This window comes from Lissotriton vulgaris, chromosome 3_1 (assembly GCF_964263255.1).
Source record: "Lissotriton vulgaris chromosome 3_1, aLisVul1.2, whole genome shotgun sequence".
In the NCBI taxonomy this organism is placed as follows: Eukaryota; Metazoa; Chordata; class Amphibia; order Caudata; family Salamandridae; genus Lissotriton; species Lissotriton vulgaris.
Window position 1 is genome coordinate 878,474,574 of NC_141689.1, and position 20,761 is coordinate 878,495,334.

The 20,761-nt window shown below is 45.1% G+C and overlaps 1 protein-coding gene across 1 annotated transcript in view; it reads left to right on the forward strand.

Annotated features, from left to right (window-relative positions):
• The window catches only part of TUT7 (terminal uridylyl transferase 7), a 1,558,036-nt gene that overhangs the window by 289,358 nt on the left and 1,247,917 nt on the right, over positions 1-20,761 (forward strand). The window contains exon 6 of the mRNA XM_086961199.1: positions 16,239-16,290. Within this exon, the coding sequence (XP_086817325.1) occupies positions 16,239-16,290 (52 nt within the window). The remainder of the gene's footprint in view (positions 1-16,238; positions 16,291-20,761) is intronic.

Genomic DNA, 20,761 nt, shown 5'->3' on the forward strand with positions numbered 1-20,761 from the left:
AGATGTTCCACCATCACAAGTAACGCAGTTTCCGTACTGTGCCCAGCACGGAATCCGTTTTGTGTGGGATCGAGGGCATTGGTCCGTACCAGATGTCAGACAGGGCCAGATTGACATGGGCCTCAGTGATCTTGGCTGGCCAGGGTAGCAACGAAATGGGGCGATAACTTTCAGGCTTGGATGGGCCAGGGTGGGCTTTTTGATAATTGGGGACACCACGGCTTGTTTCCACTTAGCTGGAACAACTCCCGTTTTTCTTGCCTTCTGCCCCTTGATTGTGCTGTGTTTCTTGCCTCTGCCCCCTTGATTGTGCCGTTTTTCTTGCCTCTACCCCCCTGATTGTGCCGTTTTTCTTGCCTCTGCCCCCCTGATTGTGCTTTTTTTCTTGCCTCTGCCCCCGTGATTGTGCCGTTTTTCTTGCCTCGGCCCCCTGATTGTGCCGTTTTTCTTGCCTTATGTGTGTGTGGCTCTGTGTGTGTGTGTGTGGCTCTGTGTGTGTGGCTCTGTGTGTGTGTTGGGCTCTGTGTGTGTGTTGGGGTCTGTCTGCGTGGCTCTGTGTGTTGGGCTCTGTCTGTGTGTGTAGCTTTTTTTGGAGGTGGCTCTATGTGTGGGTGGCTCTGTGTGTGTGTGGATGGCTCTGTGTGTTTGGGGGTGGCTCTGTGTGAATGTGTGTGTGTGGGTGGCTCTACGTGAATTACTCTGTGTGGGTGGCTCTGTATGTGTGTGTGTGGGTGGCTTTGTGTGTGTGGCTCTATGTAGGTGCAAATGCAATAGGTCTCGAATTTGCGAGCCATTAAGCTGTTAGCATTGTAAATGACAATGCCATTTATTTATGTTTCAATAACAAAAACATAAATAAAAATGATGTCATGAGCAATGCCAATAGCTCTAACTTTAACAATGCCAAAACCATTGCATTGTAAATGCTTGTTGTATTTAAGCAAACAGTAGTGTTTTTAATGACACTCTGTTTCTAGTGCAAATCAAAAATATATCCGTAAATTGTTATATAGCTTTCAAATGTGGCTTACGCTCATCGTCTTCCAATTCATGTATGGTTTCAAATTGGACATAAATGTTGATTTATGATGGGGCCATAAAATAGCCCATAGTAGAGCCTGAACATTGCTGTGCCATCTACATTAATTGTCAAAATCTAAACTGCATTAGGGACTTCATTCAGATACATCATCCTTCAAGAACAGCTTCTGTACCTGTTCAAGGCCATCCTGTGGGATATTTTTATATAAAGACATGATATCAAAGATACATAATACTGGTGTTTTTTCTTGCATTTTATCTCTTCTGTCCTGCACATATACAGACATATTATTTTTTAATGAGTTGTTTTTGCAAATATTAACCAATGCTGATGCATTGAGTCAATTCCTGAAATGATTGATTTAAGTATTGTGTGTGTGTGTATATTATATATGTATATATGTGTATATGTGTACATATATATGTATGTATATGCATCGCTATCAAAGCAATACACTTTCTGGCTTAGAGTGCCAGATAAATAATGCAAAAAACTCTGGGTAATTCTCAAGTTTTAGGTTAATAGTAGCTCCTTTTTATTGATTACTCTTCAATGCCACGTACACTCTTAAACCGTTCCGCTCAATTTGTTTGTTTTCCCAACAACGTTTTTAAGCATTTTACTACTCCAGGCTAAGTATTACAGCTTTGGACTGGAAAACATTCCCTGTACTTGTTTGGGTCTTATTAGAGCTTGCTAGAGAGACATTACTATGTGCAGACACAAGGAAACACCCAGTATAAGTGAAAGCAATTCTCTGTCCTGCTTAGAGCGCCGCATAACTTATGCAAATATAAGGTAGACACTGCAGTTTAAGTCTTTCTTCTGTTTCATATTACCCTGTTCTGGCTTGTCCTGGTGAAAGAGAATCCTCTTTATCCGATTATGGTTTACATGCTGGAGGTCTAGCAGAGCATTCTGCTTCTGTGGTGTTGTCATATTTTCTAGCTAAGGTAAAAAACACTACTGTAGTGACTATTTGTGGGCTCTCTCTTTTGGTATAGTTCTTACTTTTCTATACTTTAGTTTCAAGTGCATCCCTTATGCGCCTAAGGCAAGCCCGTCTGAGCTCGTCTATGCCTGGACCGCGCCCAGCACCAAACCCCCTGGCCCACGTGAACGCCACTACGTCTGACGCCGCTACGATGCCAGCACCCTCCACACATTCAACTCTGGCCGCTCACGCACCTGCTTCCAGGCCACCCGAAGCGCACCCAAGGACCCTTCTCCTGCCAGAACTGCAGCAACACCAGCCTCCATGTCCCCACCACGCCCACCAGGGTAGGCCGCAACAACAACCTCAGATGCATACTACTCAAGACTCGCTCCGTCCGCAAGCACGCCATTGAACTCTGGGACCTCCTCGACTCTTCCTTCCCGGACGTCGCCTTCCTGGCGCAGACCTGGATGAATCCCTCCTCTGCACCAGACATCTCTATAGCCACCCCGGACGGCTACAAGATCACCCGCAGGGACCGCACTAACGGAGCAGGAGGAGGAATCGCCATCGTCCACAGAAATACCCTCAGGATCTCGACCAGCACCGACGACACCCTCAGTACCGCCTCAGACTAAGACAGCTCGTCAATACTCCCCCCCCCCCCCCCCCCCCCCCCCCACTCCGCCAGACACACCCTTGACCCTATCTTCTCCGCCAGCAACCACGTCGCCTTCAGCCACACCACGGAGCTCCACTGGACCAACCACCACTGTATTTATTTTAACGGACGTGAGACGCCGCCAGCCACCCCTCGGGTGAGCTTCTTTCCGCCAAACATCTAGCCTTTACCGCGACTCTTATATCTTGAGTCCCGTCATTCGTTAACTGAACGAGCAACACAGCATATTTCCGGCTTGTATCAGCAAGTTACCATGTCTCTGAACATCTATTTCGGAGTAAACGAATAACTCCTCCATTCTATTTGGATGTTATTTTTACAATTCTTTTGATAAAACCGCTGCAGCATTTTGATACATACCGTTCTTGGATACGTATAATTCTTTATTCTCTGACCGATTGCCTGGAGAAATCCCGCCTTTTTATCGATAACTGCAGTCCTCATTATTAAGGTGACTGTTCGAAAGAATATAGGATCACATTGAATTTCCCAGGATTATTCCGCATGGTTTTAAGTTCTTCTATACACATTTAAGGGACTTAGGATATGTTCCTTTCTCTTTTTTAAAAATGTATGTGGCTCCTGAAGAAGGCGTTTTGTTAAATGTCGAAACGCGCGTCGACTACATTAATTGTCACTTTTTTTATTATTAGTGTTTTTTAATTGATTGAATTTTTTGTTAATTAGTTTTTTATTACGGTCCTATTCCTTTTCTGTATTTCTTTGTGCATATATTATGTTGAATATGAATTTTGTTTGTATTTATATTTTAATATAATTGTTTATTAAACAGTATATGGTTTTATTATAGAGTATTTTCCTTATGTCCTCCAACCTTTACTTGTTCCCTTTGTTAATATTGTGATTGCCTAGGATTTGCTACACATATCTTGTTTTCCCTGTCCTAGGAATTGTACCATCTTCTATTCAGGGGGTCCTTGTTTTTCGCATATTTTTTCCAACCACCACTGCATCCACTTTAACTTCGAGAAGCCCACGAGCACCTCCCCACACTACGGGCCCCTCGCCGCTGCTGGAGCAAAATCACTGAAGACCCGCTGAACACCACCCTCGCCCGAAACCCACCTACTCACACAGCCGACACGGCCGCCCGCCACCTCATGCAATGGATCGACGACTGTGCCAACACTCTCGCCCCGATCAAGAAACCCTCTAACAGACCCACTGACAGGAAGGCCACCTGGTTCACCGCCGAACTCCAGGCATCCAAGCAGGCACCACGAACAGACACCAGACAGCAGTGCAGCCTACGAGAGCGCCATCCGCAGACACCACCAAAAGTACCTCCTTCAAAGAACGCATCAACAACGCACACAACAGCAAAGAGCTCTTCAACATCGTGAAGGACTCTCCGACCCCAGCGCCAACTCCAACGACATCCCGCATTTGCAAGACCTCTGCGACTCCCTAGCCACCTTCTTCCACTGCAAGATTGCAGACATCCACGACCGCTTCAACAACCAGGCTCTCCCAACAGATACCGACACTCTAGAATCATCGCCCCCCCAGCCGCACCGACCCCTGCTCTCCTGGACCCAACGACGGAGGCATCATCAAAATCATGAACACCATCCACTCTGGCTCACCATCAGACCCCTGCCCGCACCACATCTTCAACAAATCAAGCTCCACCATCTAACCCCATCTCCGCAAGGTCATCAACAACTCCTTTGAGACCGCCACCTTCCCGGAGAGCTGGAAGCACACAGAGATCAACGCCCTACTCAAGAAACCCAAGGCGGGCACCAAGGACATCAAGGACTTCTCCCTACTTCCGTTCCCGGCGAAATTTATCGAGAAAATTGTCAACAGGCAACTGACCTCCTTCTTCGAAGAGAACAACATCCTGGACCCATCCCAATTCGGATTCCGCAGCAACCACAGCACAGAAACAGCCCTCACAGCTGCCACAGACGACATCAGAGCACTGCTGGACAACGGAGAAACCGCGGCCCACATCCTTCTGGACCGCTCGGCCGCCTTCGACACCATCTGCCACCACACCCTACGCGCACGCCTCCACAATGAGGGGATCCGCGACAAAGCCCTGAACTAGACCTCCTCCTTCCTCACCGGCAGAACCCAGAAGTCTGCCTCCCTCCATTCCGATCTAAAGACAACAAGATCATCTGCGGTGTACCCCAAGGATCGTCCCTCAGTCTGACACTCTTCAACGTCCACATGGCACAGCTTGCCAAGATCATCCGATCCCACGACCTCAACATCATCTCATACTCCGACGATACTCAGCTCATCCTATCCCTCACCAAGGTCCCCACCACTGCCAAAATCAACCTCCATGAAGGCCAACGCAGAATGGATGAAGAACAGTTGCCTGAAACTGAACTCGGGCCAGAGAGAGGTCTCCTCATCATCAGATCCACCCCCTCCGCCTGGGACGACTCATGGTGGCCGGCCGCATTGGGAGCTGCACCGACGCCCACCGACCACGCAAGCTACCTGGGAGTCATCCTAGACTTGTCGCTGTCCATGACCCAGCAAGTCAACACGGTCTGCTGCTCCTGCTTCAACACCCTCTGCATGCTTCGCAAGATCTACAGATGGTTCCCCACCGAAACGAGAAGGACGGTCACCCAGGCTCTAGTCAGCAGCAGGCTGGACTACGGCAACACCCTCTACGCAAGAACCTCAGCAAAGCTCCAGAAACTACTACAAAGCATACAGAATGCCTCTGCACGCCTCATTCTCGACATCCCCTGCCACAGCCACATCACAGCCCACCTGAAAGGCTTACACTCGCTCCCAGTCAACAAGAGGATCACCTTCAAGCTCCTCGTCCACGCTCACAAAGCACTCCACAACGCCGGACCAGCGTACCTCAACTAACGACTCACCTTCTACACCCCGTACCTCCAGCTTCGCCCCTCTGACCTCGCTACCGTCCCCCGCATTCGATGCCAAGACTTAGAACACCCTCCGCCTACGACAGACCCAGGACCTGCTGACCTTAAGGACACTTCTCAAGACCTGGCTATTCTAGCTGTAGCAGCACCCCCTCTCCCCCCTCCCCAGCACCTTGAGACCCTCACGGGTGAGTAGTGCACTTTACAAATGGATTGATTGATTTATATCTCAACCCAATACTCTGATCCATTGCCCCATATTACGTACAAGAATACAAGATCCTATTGGGTTCTAGTTACAGAGCTGACACTTCAAGTTGTCCAGTCTACTAACTTATTTAGAATAGAGCTGGTGGCTGTGTGACTACAGGGTGTTGATTTGTCCTCTGACTTATGCTGCCAAGACACTCTTCTGGTTTCTGACATGCAGAACGTTTCAGAGACAGCTGCCTCCTTTGCTATGAACTTTAGACATTGGAAGTATCCTAGGGTGCATGGCTCAACCATAACTGCATCCCTCTTACTCATGTGTACTAAAATATTTGCCTACCGCTTGATACTCTTATACCCAGGTTTATAAACACTGGCCGTTCTTGGTTTATCAGTGGAAGAGAGCAGGGAAAAATATAAAGAAATTACATTGGCCACAACAAAATGTGGGAAATATGAGATTGTGCTACATTTTCTGGATGCTGAAAAAACATTTGGAAGAGTACATTACAATTATCTTGTGAAGAAACTACAATAGATGGGATCTGTAGTACTCTTCCCAGCATGAGTTATATACAGCTAATTTTTCCACAGCAATAATCATGAGTCAATGGACACAGATCATTGGTACCAACCATCCAAAGAGGCATGCAACAAAGTGTTACCCCAGTCCTTCTCCTATTTGCCCTCTACATGAAGCCTTTGGCTCAGAAAATCAGTAATTGCGACCAGACTTGTTTTAGGTTGTCTTGTTTGCTATCAACACATTAGTGTCACTGTCCGTCCCAGACACATCATTAGCATAGCTTATAATATAGTAGGAGACCAATCATTTGGTTTCTGGATTTAAATTAACCATGTATAAATCACAGGCTTTAAATCTAAACCTCACCCAGTAAAGTGTAAATATCATCTTAGAAAGACTGACTTGTAGATGTAATGCACAAGTGATTAATAGCCGGGGGTGAAGACTACCTTGCTGATCCAAGTAATTTTACCAAAAGTGCTTTGGAGTTGGGAAGTGAATCCAGTACAGTGTCCTGCTCTTTCTCATCCCAGTCCTTATCTATGAGGGATGCCCCCCCTTGGCCCCCCCAGAGAACGTCAGCCTAACAAAATCCAACCTTTATCTCTTCTTCTTGAAGAGGTGTAAGAGGACCATTTCTCCTCCCGCTGTCTTGCATACACTAAGCAAGAAAGAAGCATGTCCACCAATCTCAGAGTGTGAAGGTGGGAAACCGAAATGAAAGAAGGAATGGTAGGTATTGTTGTGTCGATTACCAGCATGTAATCAAATCATTACCAGTTTGTCCCACTCCTCATCCCAGTTCATATCCATAAGATAGCAAGAAGTGCAGTGGGCATGGAGACCAGATGCCGACCAACAGAAGTAATGCACCACATGTGAAACTGTAGTCAAGAGAACATTACACAGGAACCGTATTCAGTACACCTGTGCCAAATACAGCCCTAGAATGAAGAACCTGAAGCTTTTAGTAGTTGATAAGGGTGTCACATGATACTCAGTTGGCAGCTCATCACACATCAAGGAGAGAAACCCATAAGCCCCAATCCAGGAGGGTTCATAACCCTGATGAAATAACTGTGGTAATGGTATAGCGTGCACAAGTAAAAGGACAGCAGAATTGCTGTGGGCCAGGGAGGAAGCAGAATGCAATCATTATCCAAGATGGCCACAGAAGGCTTAAGGCTGAAGTGCCCCAAATCAAACGTGACGGTGATGGTGTAAGAAACCTGAAAAAGGAGTGCGGTCCAGATAAATGTGTACAGTTGTCACGCATTCAGGCAATGAAGAGCCAATTCATAAGCCAATGAAGGAAGATGACCCAAATAGGAAAGAGCAATCTCTTTGTGGAGATGGAAGCCAGATTGACCTTTTGGGACAAAGTCAAGACAAGGACGGAGGATCACATCCTTTGGCAAAAAAGAGGTAGAAGAAAGAAGAGCCCCAGTTACCTCAACCTGCAGACAATTGGGATGGCCAATACAGTTTTGAGTGGAAATCCACCGGAGGTTAGATAGGAGCATGCTGCAATGCCTGAAGGACAAGTGAAAGCTCTCAAGCTGGAACGGCAAAGGGAACCCTGGGAGGTGCCAGATAAAAGCTGCTGAGTCCCAAAGTCTGTCAACAGAGGAGGGCAGAAAAGGCTATCCAAAACTGGAAATCTGCTTTTACCAAATCCACATATAAGTGGTCACAAGTGTGGGGAGCCAAATCATGGGAAGTAACATTTTCCGACAAAGGAAACCCAGCAGCCTTTATTGGAGGAAAGGGTGGAATGTGTACAAAACCATAGAATAGGCGGTGCCACCTTTGGAAGAAGACACCGACCCACGTGCATAACCACTCAGATTCCTAACTGTTGAGTGGGGAAGGGGGAAGTTATAGCACTTTGGAAATAGGGGGGACAAAGACTTCCTCTTTCAGAAAGGGGCCAGCAGCTGTTTCTGGGCCTTTTCACAGTAATTCCTTAGAAGAACCTTCTCCAGTAGTAGAAAGTGAGGCAAGGCAAGCAGGAAAGGACAATGAGAGACTAGAGCACCTAACCCAAACTCCCTAGGATTACCTGTTCTCTCAAAATAAATGTAATGACTGGCATCGAAGGAGCTCAGAAAGAAGTTGCCAGAGCTCCTGCAAATCTCCGGGAACAGATCTATAACCAAGAAAAATCAAGGAAGCACATGAAGGCTCCACCCACACTTAATCCACTGCTAGGATGTAGCTGACTGACAATGAAATGAGATGAGATTAGGTATGGAGCAGATCCGGCAATCAATGGCAGAGTGGGAGAGCGCTTTCTGGCTGCCAATTCACATAATTCATTGCACCCTTATTCGTACCAAGAGGCAAAGGTGCAAATGCCCACAGAGCTTAGAAAATAGTCAGGTGCTCCCTCTGGTTCCAGCATCAACTGGGCTTTCCTAGAGACCAGAGTACGTAAGAAGAGGCCTTGCTTAAGGTTGCCCACCAGCTGTAAAGCTGTAATGGTCACTGGAGTTAGGTTAAACAGAGCCACACCATTGGATATTCCACTTGGAGGGATTCACCACTGGAGAGCTGCGGTTAAGCCAGAAAACTGGAATCAGCACCTCCAGATCGAAGCCGACCAGGATGCCATGGTGAAAAACATGTCCGACCAGAGGCTTCAGATGGAACTATGAAGACAGCGGTCACCATGTCTCCCTGAAGCTGTAATCTATGCTGTACAGAGGTGAGGGACCCTGCCAGCCGGTTAGTCCCGCAAAACAAGAAAGGAGGGAGTCTACCTACAAAACTTAAAGAACATCTATACCATAGTCCTGAAGAGCATAGCGCTTGAACCAGACGTTTCTTCTGTCTCGCAGCAGAACTTGGTGGATCTACTGTTGCGGAGGAAGACTAGGAGCCATAGCAGGCAGATAGTGTTCAACAATGTTAAAAAGACCAGCACCAGAGATAGAAAACGAAGATAAATCCAGGATTTTTTTTGTGCAACAAGTATATTCACAATTTCTGCCAACACCTTATATTTAACATGCTTTTCTGTAGATTCAATGTCAGGAGTATCCTCAGTCTCCAGGCAGGTGAAGAAGATGGCCGTGTCTCTCGAGTTTGCATCAGGAACATGTCAGGGACATCAAGGGCATTCATTCTAGGGAAGAGAGGCACCTCACTTCGTGGAGGAGCAGGAACTGGAAACCTTGTCCTAAAAACAGTATTGACAGTTCGCTCAGTCAGGGCTCACAGAGATAAACAATACAAAGGTGAATGAGACAAAGCTTTGGTAGCAGCAGAAAGAACAAGAGCCTGGCATTGAGGGAAGTCAGACCTATCATGTTTGTAACCCTTATGCCTGTGTCCCCATGGTCATGAGAAGGCACCTTGGATATAAATGGTGCCACTTTGAGAAGTGCTTCCTGGCGCCTGCCTTGCTTGCTAAGGAAAGGATGAACAAAACATCGAGTCCCAATATACACCACATAGCAAAACAAGGGGAGAAGAGACACTTCCCTACCATTCCACACTGCTTTCAAACTGCAGCATAGTCACAGTACAAAGAAGGCATGAACTGAAACACTACTGCCACCCTAGCAGTCGAACCTCTGGGCCCAGTATACAGCACTGCCCAGTAGGAAATGAAGAGAGTAAGCTCACACACTGCTGCTATCTACATGGTCCCAAATTATCCAGAGTAAGGCACTTATCACGTCGGCACCCCCTGCTGTGACCTTCATATTCACCAAAGGGTAGATAGGGAGGCTGTACCAGCCAATGCCATACAGTGGCCACCAAAGCCTCAGCTCAGGCACAATACCTGGGGTGAAGGATCAGACCATCTTTCACAATTTTTCACAACCTTGGATTGTTTTGACAAATGGCTAGCTGCGAGGTATAGTATATGAGGAAGAGGGACTAGGCAGGCCTTTGATAGATTGGACAGTTGTGGGTAGACCAAGGTGCTGAGGAACATATTGAACCTTTAGATATTAGATCGCTAGAGGGTAGTGCTAAGGGGTTTATTGTATAAGAGATCAAAAAAATATCATTATACAAATATACAAGGATTTCTGTTTTCAGGATGGGAATTTTGTAGAAATGTACTTGTATTTGAATGAGTGGACCAGCAGAGGGAAAGAAAGAAAGAGAGAGAGGGGAAAAAAGTATGACAGGGGATAAGGGACTGTCAGGAGATTGAAGGCAGTAGTTCTAATTTTGATGATCTTCCTTTGAACGTAAATGGCTAAATCCTGGCTGCCACTGAGGTGCATGAGTTAATGATGGTTCGAGGGGGTGTTGTGTTATAGGTACACTGAAAACCTAAATCTAAAGTTGTAATATTTATTTACAGTTTGGAATTCACTAGTTTATTCAACCAGAGAATCCTATTGATAAGTAGGGAATCTGGATTTAAATGAATGATAGATAAGGTGGAATCATATGCTAACATGAGATGTCACTTATGAGCTTAGAAAACTGCTTATCTGACAGATTTGCAACAAAAGATAGACAAAATGTGCCAAATATTTATAGCTACCATCCATAAAGAGTTCCGTGGAGGAGGCTGTGAAAAGCGTGAGTACTTATGTAGAGGCACCCTTTATTAATTGCCAAATCAAACAAGGACAAGCTATCAATAATAGTTGACATATGATCACTTACAACAACCAGAATAGCAAAACACAGCTCCTATCAATATTGCATGCTTTAGTGATCTGTTTGTTTGCAGCTTAATATTGATGTTGTTTTTACTTTGAAAATAATGTTACTTGATAGGAAATGCAAAAATAAATGGATTGACAATATTTCTATAATGTTTTATTGTTTTTAAAAAAAATCTTTTTTTTTGCAAACACAACAGCAGTTCATCAGTGATACCATTGTCTTGCATATAATCCGACCAGTGTGTTTACAGTTGTCATTCATCCATCTGAAAGAATACAACACCAATAAGTGACCTACATAAAATCTCTAATACTCCGCTCACAGCCCTCGGTAAGCTTGCCATTGCCCCCAGATCTTTTCCAATTTTTGCAGGCACCCTCTGCTTTGGTAAATAGTATGTTCTGCCAACCAACACCAATCTAGATCAGTCTGCAAATCTTCAACCTCTGGTAAAGCCTGGGCTCCCAAACACCTGGCTATATTGCGTTTGCCACCACTGCCGCCAATGGCAGCCAAATCTTAGTGTATCTGGGCCATGCTTCTTCCCCAGGAACCACTAACGGAAACCATTTTGGCTCCCAGGGGACCTCCACACCCGTCACCTGCGCCATAATTCTACTAATTTTACCCCAATATATATGTGTCTCTAGGCTTTCCCATATAAGATGGAAAAATGTCCCGTCCTGGCCACAACCCTTGTAACACTCTGATGTTTCCACCCTACCCAACGGATGCAGTAGCCTCCTAGAACAATGTGTGCGGTGGAAAACCTTCAACTGGATTAGACGGAAACGGGAGTTAATCGCCACCTTCCTCCGTCCGTGCAGGACCTCTATCCAGTATTCAGTCTCTATTGGACTGATATCTCCCGCCCACGTGGCCCTCAGCGGTTTCAGAGGGTCTGGTGTGTTGTTTCCCAACTTTTTATACATTAATGATCTTGCCTTCTCCTCCAAGGAGTCTGTCAGGAGTCTATCCTTCAGTGTGGAGGCCTCTGCCTGATCTTCGTCCTCGTAAATGTGACCCCGGAGGGCATGGCCTAGTGGCAGGAATTGCAGCCATTCCCATGGACCCAGTGTGTACTCTTGTTGGAAGGTCTCAAACTTCACGAATGCCTGGCTCCTCTAGACATCACCAAGTTTTTCAAGGCCCAGCAGTTCCCACTTACCAAAGTCCTTCAGCCTTCCCACTTTGTGTAGATCGTCGCTGGCCCACAAGGGGGTCATTGCCATCAATCTGCATCCAAAACCCAGGTATTTTGTTTTTGCCTACCAGGATTTAATTAAAACTTGATGATGTCTAGAGGAACCAGGCATTCGTGAAGTTTGAAACTCTCCTTCAGCCTACCTACTTTGTCTAGGTGGTTGCTGGCCCGCAGGGGGGTCGTTGCCATCAATCTGCATCCCCAACCCAGGTATTATGTTGCTGCCTGCCAGGATTTAAAAGTTCCATAGAGGAAGCTGTACAAAGCCCATATTAATTGCCAAATCAAACCAGGAAAAGCTATCAATAATATAACAATAATATAATAGTAATACATACTAATATCATCAACAAGGACAGAAAAGATCAAAGGGGTGGAGGTATAGCAATCATTCAAAAGAAGAACATTGCCATTATGGAAGTGAACACCTTCCACTACAGCACCATTGAATGTCTTACTGCCAACATCAAGACAAATGACAATAGAGCAATACTCTGCCACCTTCTATACCATCCCCCAGGCAACACCTCCGCATTCCGGGAACACCTCTCCGACCTGATTGCTCACTGCTCACTCGGTGATTCCAACAACCTAATTCTCGGAGAGCTCATCCAAAGGTGAAATGATGCGAACAACTCACTAATTCAAACCCTAAACAGTCTCCTCCAGGACAATAATCTTTCCCAACTCTGTTCGGTAGAAACGCACAATAAAGGAGCAACCTTAGATGCCATTATCGCTCATCGTGACGCAGTTACGATCAACCACATCCTCCCCGTGGACTGGTCCGACCATCACAACATCCTATTCCACTTCAACCAAAAGGTTATTTTCCAGCCCCCCTCGCAAGACCCCCCCAAATGGTCTAGAAATGTAACCCAGATTACCCAGCCGACCTAGGATATGCTTGATCCTCCCCATCGCCTCTGATCTCTTCACCACAACTGAACTCACCTCGCACAACAACTCGAATATGTTGTCCATTCTTGATCAAATAGCCCCTCTGAAATAAAAAAAAAACAGGAATATTCCATCAAGATCATGGTTTAACACTGACATCAACTCAGAAAGGAGACAACTAAGAGCCACAGAGAGACTTCTGCACCGCGCTAGACAATGCCAAAAACAGGCCCAGGGAGCACTTCAACATCATCAGGCAGCAAACCTCCAAGCCCACTACCTCCTCAATGAAGGCTTCCAAAGAGCTCTGCGACAACTTCGACAACTTCTTTGAGGAAAAGATCAACAAGATTGAGCTCTCAATGGACTTCAACATCATCCCCTCCCGCAAGAGCATCTTGCCTGAAACAATTGACAATGCATCCAAGCCCCCTACAAATCTTTCACCCCGATACATGAAGCAGAGATAATCAAACTAATCACCAAATCCAATCACTCCTCCCACGCACTAGATCCTCTACCCTCACAACTGACCAAAAAGCTGAAATTCTCCCTCGCTCCGCACTGGTGCAAGATCATAAACGGCTCCCTGAGAACCGGAGTTGTTCCTGATTGCCTCAAGTCGGTCAAGTCACGCCATTGCTCAAAAGACCTGAATAATTTCAGACCAGCTTCTAATTTACCTCTCCTATCCAAAACTCTGGAAAAATGTGTGCTCCTTCAACTAACTCGCAAACAAAACAGGTGATGGACCGAATGTGGATCAATGTCACACATTCATCCCAGTCAAAAGATCTGGGCCCAAATCCATCGTTTTTTTGCACTCCACACCACCCTGGGTTAGACAATGGCGATATGCAAATCAGCTCTGACCCTGTGCCCCATGGGACAGTCCAGTCCGAACTACAAAAGCCATGTCCTTCCCAGAACGGAATCAAGCATCCGAGGACCGGACCGGTTTCGAGGTAACACCTCATCAGCCCAGCTAGCTTGACTCCAGTGGTGTGGAGTGCCTGGGACCCACGTCTGAGCATCCCCAGCGCACCCATGGCGGTATTTGCAAACAAAACAGGTGATGGACCGAATGTGGATCAATGTCACACATTCATCCCAGTCAAAAGATCTGGGCCCAAATCCATCGTTTTTTTGCACTCCACACCACCCTGGGTTAGACAATGGCGATATGCAAATCAGCTCTGACCCTGTGCCCCATGGGAACAGTCCAGTCCGAACTACAAAAGCCATGTCCTTCCCAGAACGGAATCAAGCATCCGAGGACCGGACCGGTTTCGAGGTAACACCTCTCATCAGTCCGGCTAGCTTGACTCCAGAGCTGATTTGCATATCGCCATTGTCTAACCCAGGGTGGTGTGGAGTGCAAAAAACCATGGATTTGGGCCCAGATCTTTTGACTGGGGTGAATGTGTGACATTGATCCACATTCGGTCCATCACCTGTTTTGTTTGCAATACCTTCAACTAACTCAGCACTTCGATAGCATCAACCTCCTCGATTCCCACCAATTGGGTTTAAAAAACGACTGCAACACTGAAACTGTGATTCTCAAGGTCATTAATGATATCCACAAATCACTTGATGCGGACAAATGCTGCCTTCTCATTCTCTTAGACCTATTGGCAGCTTTTGACACGGTCGACCACAAACTGCTCATTAAGGTACTTTAAGAATGGGCAGGTCTTGAAGAGGTGGTCCTACACTGGTTCTCTTCCTTTCTCCATAACCGCACCCAAAGAATATAAATCAAAAACTTTGCGTCCGATCTACACCCTGTCAGCAGGGGAGTCCCCCAAGGCTCAGTGCTCTCCCCACAACTTTTCAACATTTACATGGAACCCCTCACAAACCTTCTCAAAAAAGCCAACATCCCCTTCCATCTATATGCTGACGAAACGCAGATCTACCTCGAAACCACCTCTATTGAAGACATCCAGAGACTCAATGACACACTCCGAGAAGTCCAACACTGGCTTTCAAGTAATCACCTAAAACTCAATCAGGACAAAACTGTAATACTCCTCAATTCTAACAAAGAAGAGAACCCCCATTTTAGGGAATGGCTAAAAGCGATCGATGCGCTCAACAGCAACCTCACCCTGGCGGACTCTGTAAAATCTCTAGGTATCACTCTAGACCCGAACCTGGACATGACCAAACATATTAAAAACTCCGCCAAGAGCGCCTTCCTTAACCTGAAGCTACTGAACAAAATAAAACCTTTCATCTCGCCCAATGACCTCAAACAAGCCACTCAAGCACTGGTGCTCTCTAGATTAGACTATGGAATAGTAGCCCTCACAGGTACATCAAAGTCTCACCTCGCTCCCCTCAAAATAACTCTCAACGCAGCAACCAGAATGGTCACAGGAGTGAAGAAATTCGGCCTCATCTCACCCGCACTCCGAAAACTAAAATGGTTACCAGTTGAAATGCGTGCTAGTTTCAGAACAGCCTGCCTCATGAATAAAGCCCTTCACACAGGCAAACCTGAGTACCTGGCCTCCAAACTCAAAAAAGCCAGCCAGACCAGGATCCTCAGGAGCTCGAACACACTACTACTCATCCCGCTGAAGGCTCTCAAACCAAAAACTGCGGCACGGTCCTTCGCGGGTCACGTGCACAAAATCTGGAACTCTATTAGTCCCCCCCCACATCAGAACTATCCGATCTTTTTGAAAATTCAAAGGTCAGCTCAAAAGACTTTTCCTAGATCGTTGCCTAGGGAAGGGACAGGAGCAGCAAAAGCGCTGATAACACTACTCCTTGGAAGAGGAGCTATGCCCAAGACTATGCCACTCTTTGAAGGCATTCCAAGTCCTCATTGCCCATTGGTTACACAATCCGCTAAAACTCTCCTTTTTTTTTTTTTAAACTATTTTTGTATTTTGTGATCCTTTGCAGAACAACTGTTGTAAAGCGCACCAATACCCTCGGGTCTGGCCAGTGCTATATAAAACTTTGGAATAAATGAATAAATAGTTGACATATTATCACTTATAACAACCAGAATAGCAAAACACAGCTCCTATCAATATTGCATGTTTTAGTGATCTGCTTGTTTGCAGCTTAATATTGATGTTTTGTGTTTATTTTGAAAATGATGTTTCTTGATAGTAAATGCAATATATAATTTTTATGAGACCTTCAATTAGATTTTCATTAACTTGAGCACTTTTTTTGTTCTTTTGTTTAATAGATGACTCAACCAGATGTTCTTTTACTCGTTCAAGAAAGCCTGAAGAACAGCAGTAAGTTATGAAATACCTGTATTTCTTTGCAAACATTTCTTCATCGATAAATTCATGTTACAGGGTGAATCAAGACCGGGAAAGCAAATGTCCCTTGAGCGTAGAACTAAATCACACAAGGCTAACCTTTACTATTAGAATATGGTATCAGTTGTATCTAAAGGTTAAATAAGGGGTAAAAAGCTACTAGGACGCATAGCTATCTAAATCGGATCGGGCGGGTAAAAGAAAGAAGTATAGGGTTCTGAGAGAAATGAATGACACAACAGTGAAGCGGTATATCGATTGAAAAGATTTATATAGGAAATCCACGTCACATGGGTATAATATTGTAGTGCTGCCACAGTTATGGAGAAACCGGTGTGTGGTAGGAGGATTTATCTTGGGATTGTTCAGAGTTCCCGGTCTTGTCCGGGTGGTGGGGGCCATATGTTTATACTCTGGTTGTCTCATGATAAGTGTGCCATAGTTCTTTATCACGAAGTACATGAGGGTTAATATGTCATGAAACACTAAAAGACAATAATGTCCATTACAGGGCACATCAACTATAAACACCAAAGCATGCAGTATAGTTAACATTGCATATACGAATCTTGACCCCAGATACAGTTAAAAAATCTGCATTTAATTGTGAAAAAATCAGACACTCCCAAAAGCTCCTAGAAGTCTAACACATGTTTAATGCAAAATAGCTAGCACACCTCAAATTTGTTCTATGTGTGATTGGCAATGTCAGCGGACCAGCATTTAACCTTCTAATCTGTTGGCGCACATATGCTAAAATTCTACTCATTTTATACTACCTTTATACATTCCTTTCAATACAATAAGCAGAGGAAAGAACACATGCTCAAATTATAGCTCAAGGTACACACTAACGTGCAGGTGCCTGGTTTTTCTCATGGGAAGAATTTGAGAAGGCCTTTAAGTAGATGCAGAGGGCTATGGTAGAAAGGCCGACTTCACTAAATCTGCAGTTCTCACTTGCCTATGCAAATTTTAAAAGGAGGCTGCACTTACTTGAACTGTGAAGCTAAATGTGCAGTGTACAACACTAAATTTCAAAATGCTAATGCGTTTAAAATGTGTGTCAGTGTGCAATGATGCAAATGCTTTAGTAATGCTTTAACTAGGTGTAAAAGTGGATCAGTGTTATTGCAAGAGGCTGTATGTATATGTAAAATAATTGTGCCATGAGGCCCCCATTTTACCAGCCCCAGGGGAAAACTATCAACAACTCCATAGCATACAGCCTATTCATTTTAGTTTCAAATTCAAAATTGTTACATTTATATTTTCTTCAAAATTGCCATCATTGGCAACATCAAGTGGGTTAGCATTGCCAATGCATTTATTTTTGCAAGCACATCCGATGATGCATAGGCTCAGTTTAATGAAAACGTAGATGGACAGTACAACAAGGATTACTGCTATAGCTATTTAAGCATGTTTTATTACCCATTTTGTAAACAAAGTAGATATCCAAGACAAGATGACACTCTTGTTCATCTCTAAGCCACTTTCAGTGTTGCGCATTTCCTAAATACTACTTTTGATGTGTTCTATCTATGTCTGCTGTGGGAGGCATTAGGAATGTGAGAGAAACATTTTTACTCTACTTTGACACAACCTTCGAACCCCCTCTTTTTTCCTGTGGCATTGCCCATTTCTTCTAGTATTTTGCCGTTGTCTAGTTTCTCTAATGGCTTTAATTTGTTAAAGTTGTCATTTTGATGACCACCTGTCTCACTTCCTCTCTTCCCCTCTTTTCTGAATTTTAATTATTCCGAAGTGGCATCTGCTTATTTAATTAGAATTGCTCTTAAGATTCATTGGATTGTGACACTTGGTTTTTGAGTCCATAAATATTAAAGACATATAGGGGAAGCTGTGGCCTTAATGCCACATGGCAGCAAGGTCAGACCCTGGAATAATACAAGTAGGTGATCACAGGAATCTGGATACTTATTCTGAGGCACACAGGTATCCGGATACTTATTTTGAGCCAAACAGTTATGCCTCATAAGTAGAATGTTTAGAAGTGGACCAAGTAAAACTATTTTTTGGGTCAAAATGGTTATCCCCATTTGTTCGGTACCGAAAGTGATCTTAATGGTCCCTAAAACAACTAAGCCTGTAATGCCTCAAACAAAAAACTTGCAGTGGGAAGTATTGTCACAGAAATATGATAAAGTGGTTTCGAAAAATCTTGAGGAGGAAAAACAATACACCAGGCATTACAGTATTTACCATGTCAAACTCAAAGGATACCAATAAGGTACATACGAGGTCTGACTCTGCTTCCAGGGCAATTGAGGTTGGCCCGAAAAGCTGAATATTACAGTACCTAGATCAACACTGGCCAATGTTGGAAAAAGAAAACAAAATGTCCGGAGGTTTCGGCAGTGCATATTTAAAGACAAAGAATTCACATATCTATTCATCTAGATATCTGGTTACTGAAGGGGACTGTTTCACCACTTCCATTACTGCATAGACTAGATGATTCAGCTTTTGTACTGATTGGGATTTGTAGTTAATTTGAAAACAAAACAAGCATTTGCAATGCAACGGGTCTCACATTTATGAAAGTTCAAGCTATTGGCATCGTAAATGACAATGCCTTTTATTTATGTTTTGGTTTTTGAAACATAAATAAAACGCATAGTCATTCACAATGCCAATAGCTTAAACTTTCATAAATGTGAGACCTATTGCATTGCAAATGCTTGTTATTTAATCTTCTTGGATATCAGATGCGTTACCATGACCTCAAACAAAGAGACCTAAAGATATGCAGATATTGACAGAACTCAAAATGAGTGACCTGATCCATTAATTCAACAGCCTTGAAGAAGTCTCAGGTCTGCACCCCAGAAGAAGGAAACCACGTGTTGACTGTCATCAATTGCGAAATGGATGATATATTTTTCTTGTATGTGTTTCTTTAATAATAAATATGCTATAAGTATGTTGAATCTAAGGGTGTAAAGCATTCAATTATAAGAACTCTCCCAGCCAGATGGTGTGCAGAGGAAAAGGTTGATATACAAGAAGGTGTATTAGACCTCTTGGTGGTGAAGAAACATTTGAAGCTGCAGAAGGATTTGGCTGACTCACAGATCACTGATGTAGAACTGCTAGATATGTCAGCAGATAAGTGGGGTAGGAGTCCCCTTGTAATCCATAAGCACACACGTGTGCATGCTCCCTCTCACAAGCACACAAACGCTAATTGTATGTCAGCATGTTTAATGACACAACCAACGCTTTTATTTTGACATGTCGATGAACCGACGACCATGCAGCGCTGTACTATCCCAGGTGTACATGATGCGCCGGCATGTGAGCCGTGTCCAGATGGTGGGTATAAACCCTCATCCTGGCTATCCCAGGTGATCCTCAGGTGCCTATACCCAGCACCCCTCTATCAGAGACGTGTACTCGTGCTCAGTGACGTGATCTCTGTACAGGTGGGTGTAAACCCTCGGCTTGGCTATCCCAGGGGACCCCAGCTGCCTATACCCAGTACCCCACTATCAGAGATGTGTACTCGTGCTCGGTGACGTGTTCTCTGTACAGGTGGGTGTAAACCCTTGGATTGGCTATCCCAAGTGTACACCATTCCCTCTCCGAAGGTGACCTGTACTCGAGCTCTGTATATGTGTAATATCTCGTACTGTGTCTGTCCCAGCCATGCACACCCTCCCACCCTGGCCTGGGGTGGCCATCCACAGTGCCCCACTCTCCTCCATGTGTATTTGCTGCTCATGTACGACAGCTCCAAGGGGCACCATAGGTTGAGATTGGAGCAAAACTGAACCCAAGTATACCAGGATCACACCGTGATATCTGAAACGTCAGGGTATCCATAGCTCTGCACATGGGGGTGTAACGTCCCGTGTAAGAGAGCTGTGCCCGGAACTCTGCACACGGGGACGTAACGTCCAGTGGAAGCAAGCTGTGCCCGGAGCTCTGCACGTCGTCGTGTAACGTCCTGTGCTGCATGCGAGCTGTGCTCAGAGCTCTCCACACCGGGGTGTAACGTCCTGTGGTGCAAGCAAGCTGTGCCCGTAGCTCTGCACACTGGGGTGTAAAAAGTGTGTAACGTCTCATGTAGGTGTGAGGTGCTTGGTGCATTGTACAGGTGTTTGTAACGTCCCATGCACCTGAGCGGTGCTCGGACCTCAGTACACAAAGGTTTACCGTCCCATGTAAGTGAGCGTCTCCCAGAGCACTGTACACGAGAGTGTAATGTCCCATGCAGATGAGGGGTGCTCGGAGCTCTGTACACCAGGGTGTAGCGTCTTATGTAGGTGAACTGTGCCCAGAGCTTTTTACATAAGGGTGTAACGTCCTATGTAAGTGAACAGTGACCAGATCTCTGCACGGGGAGGTATTGTAGCACCCGTGCAGCACACTCCCAATCTTCGAGATGGCCACAATGTATGTAGTTGTGTACGTACGA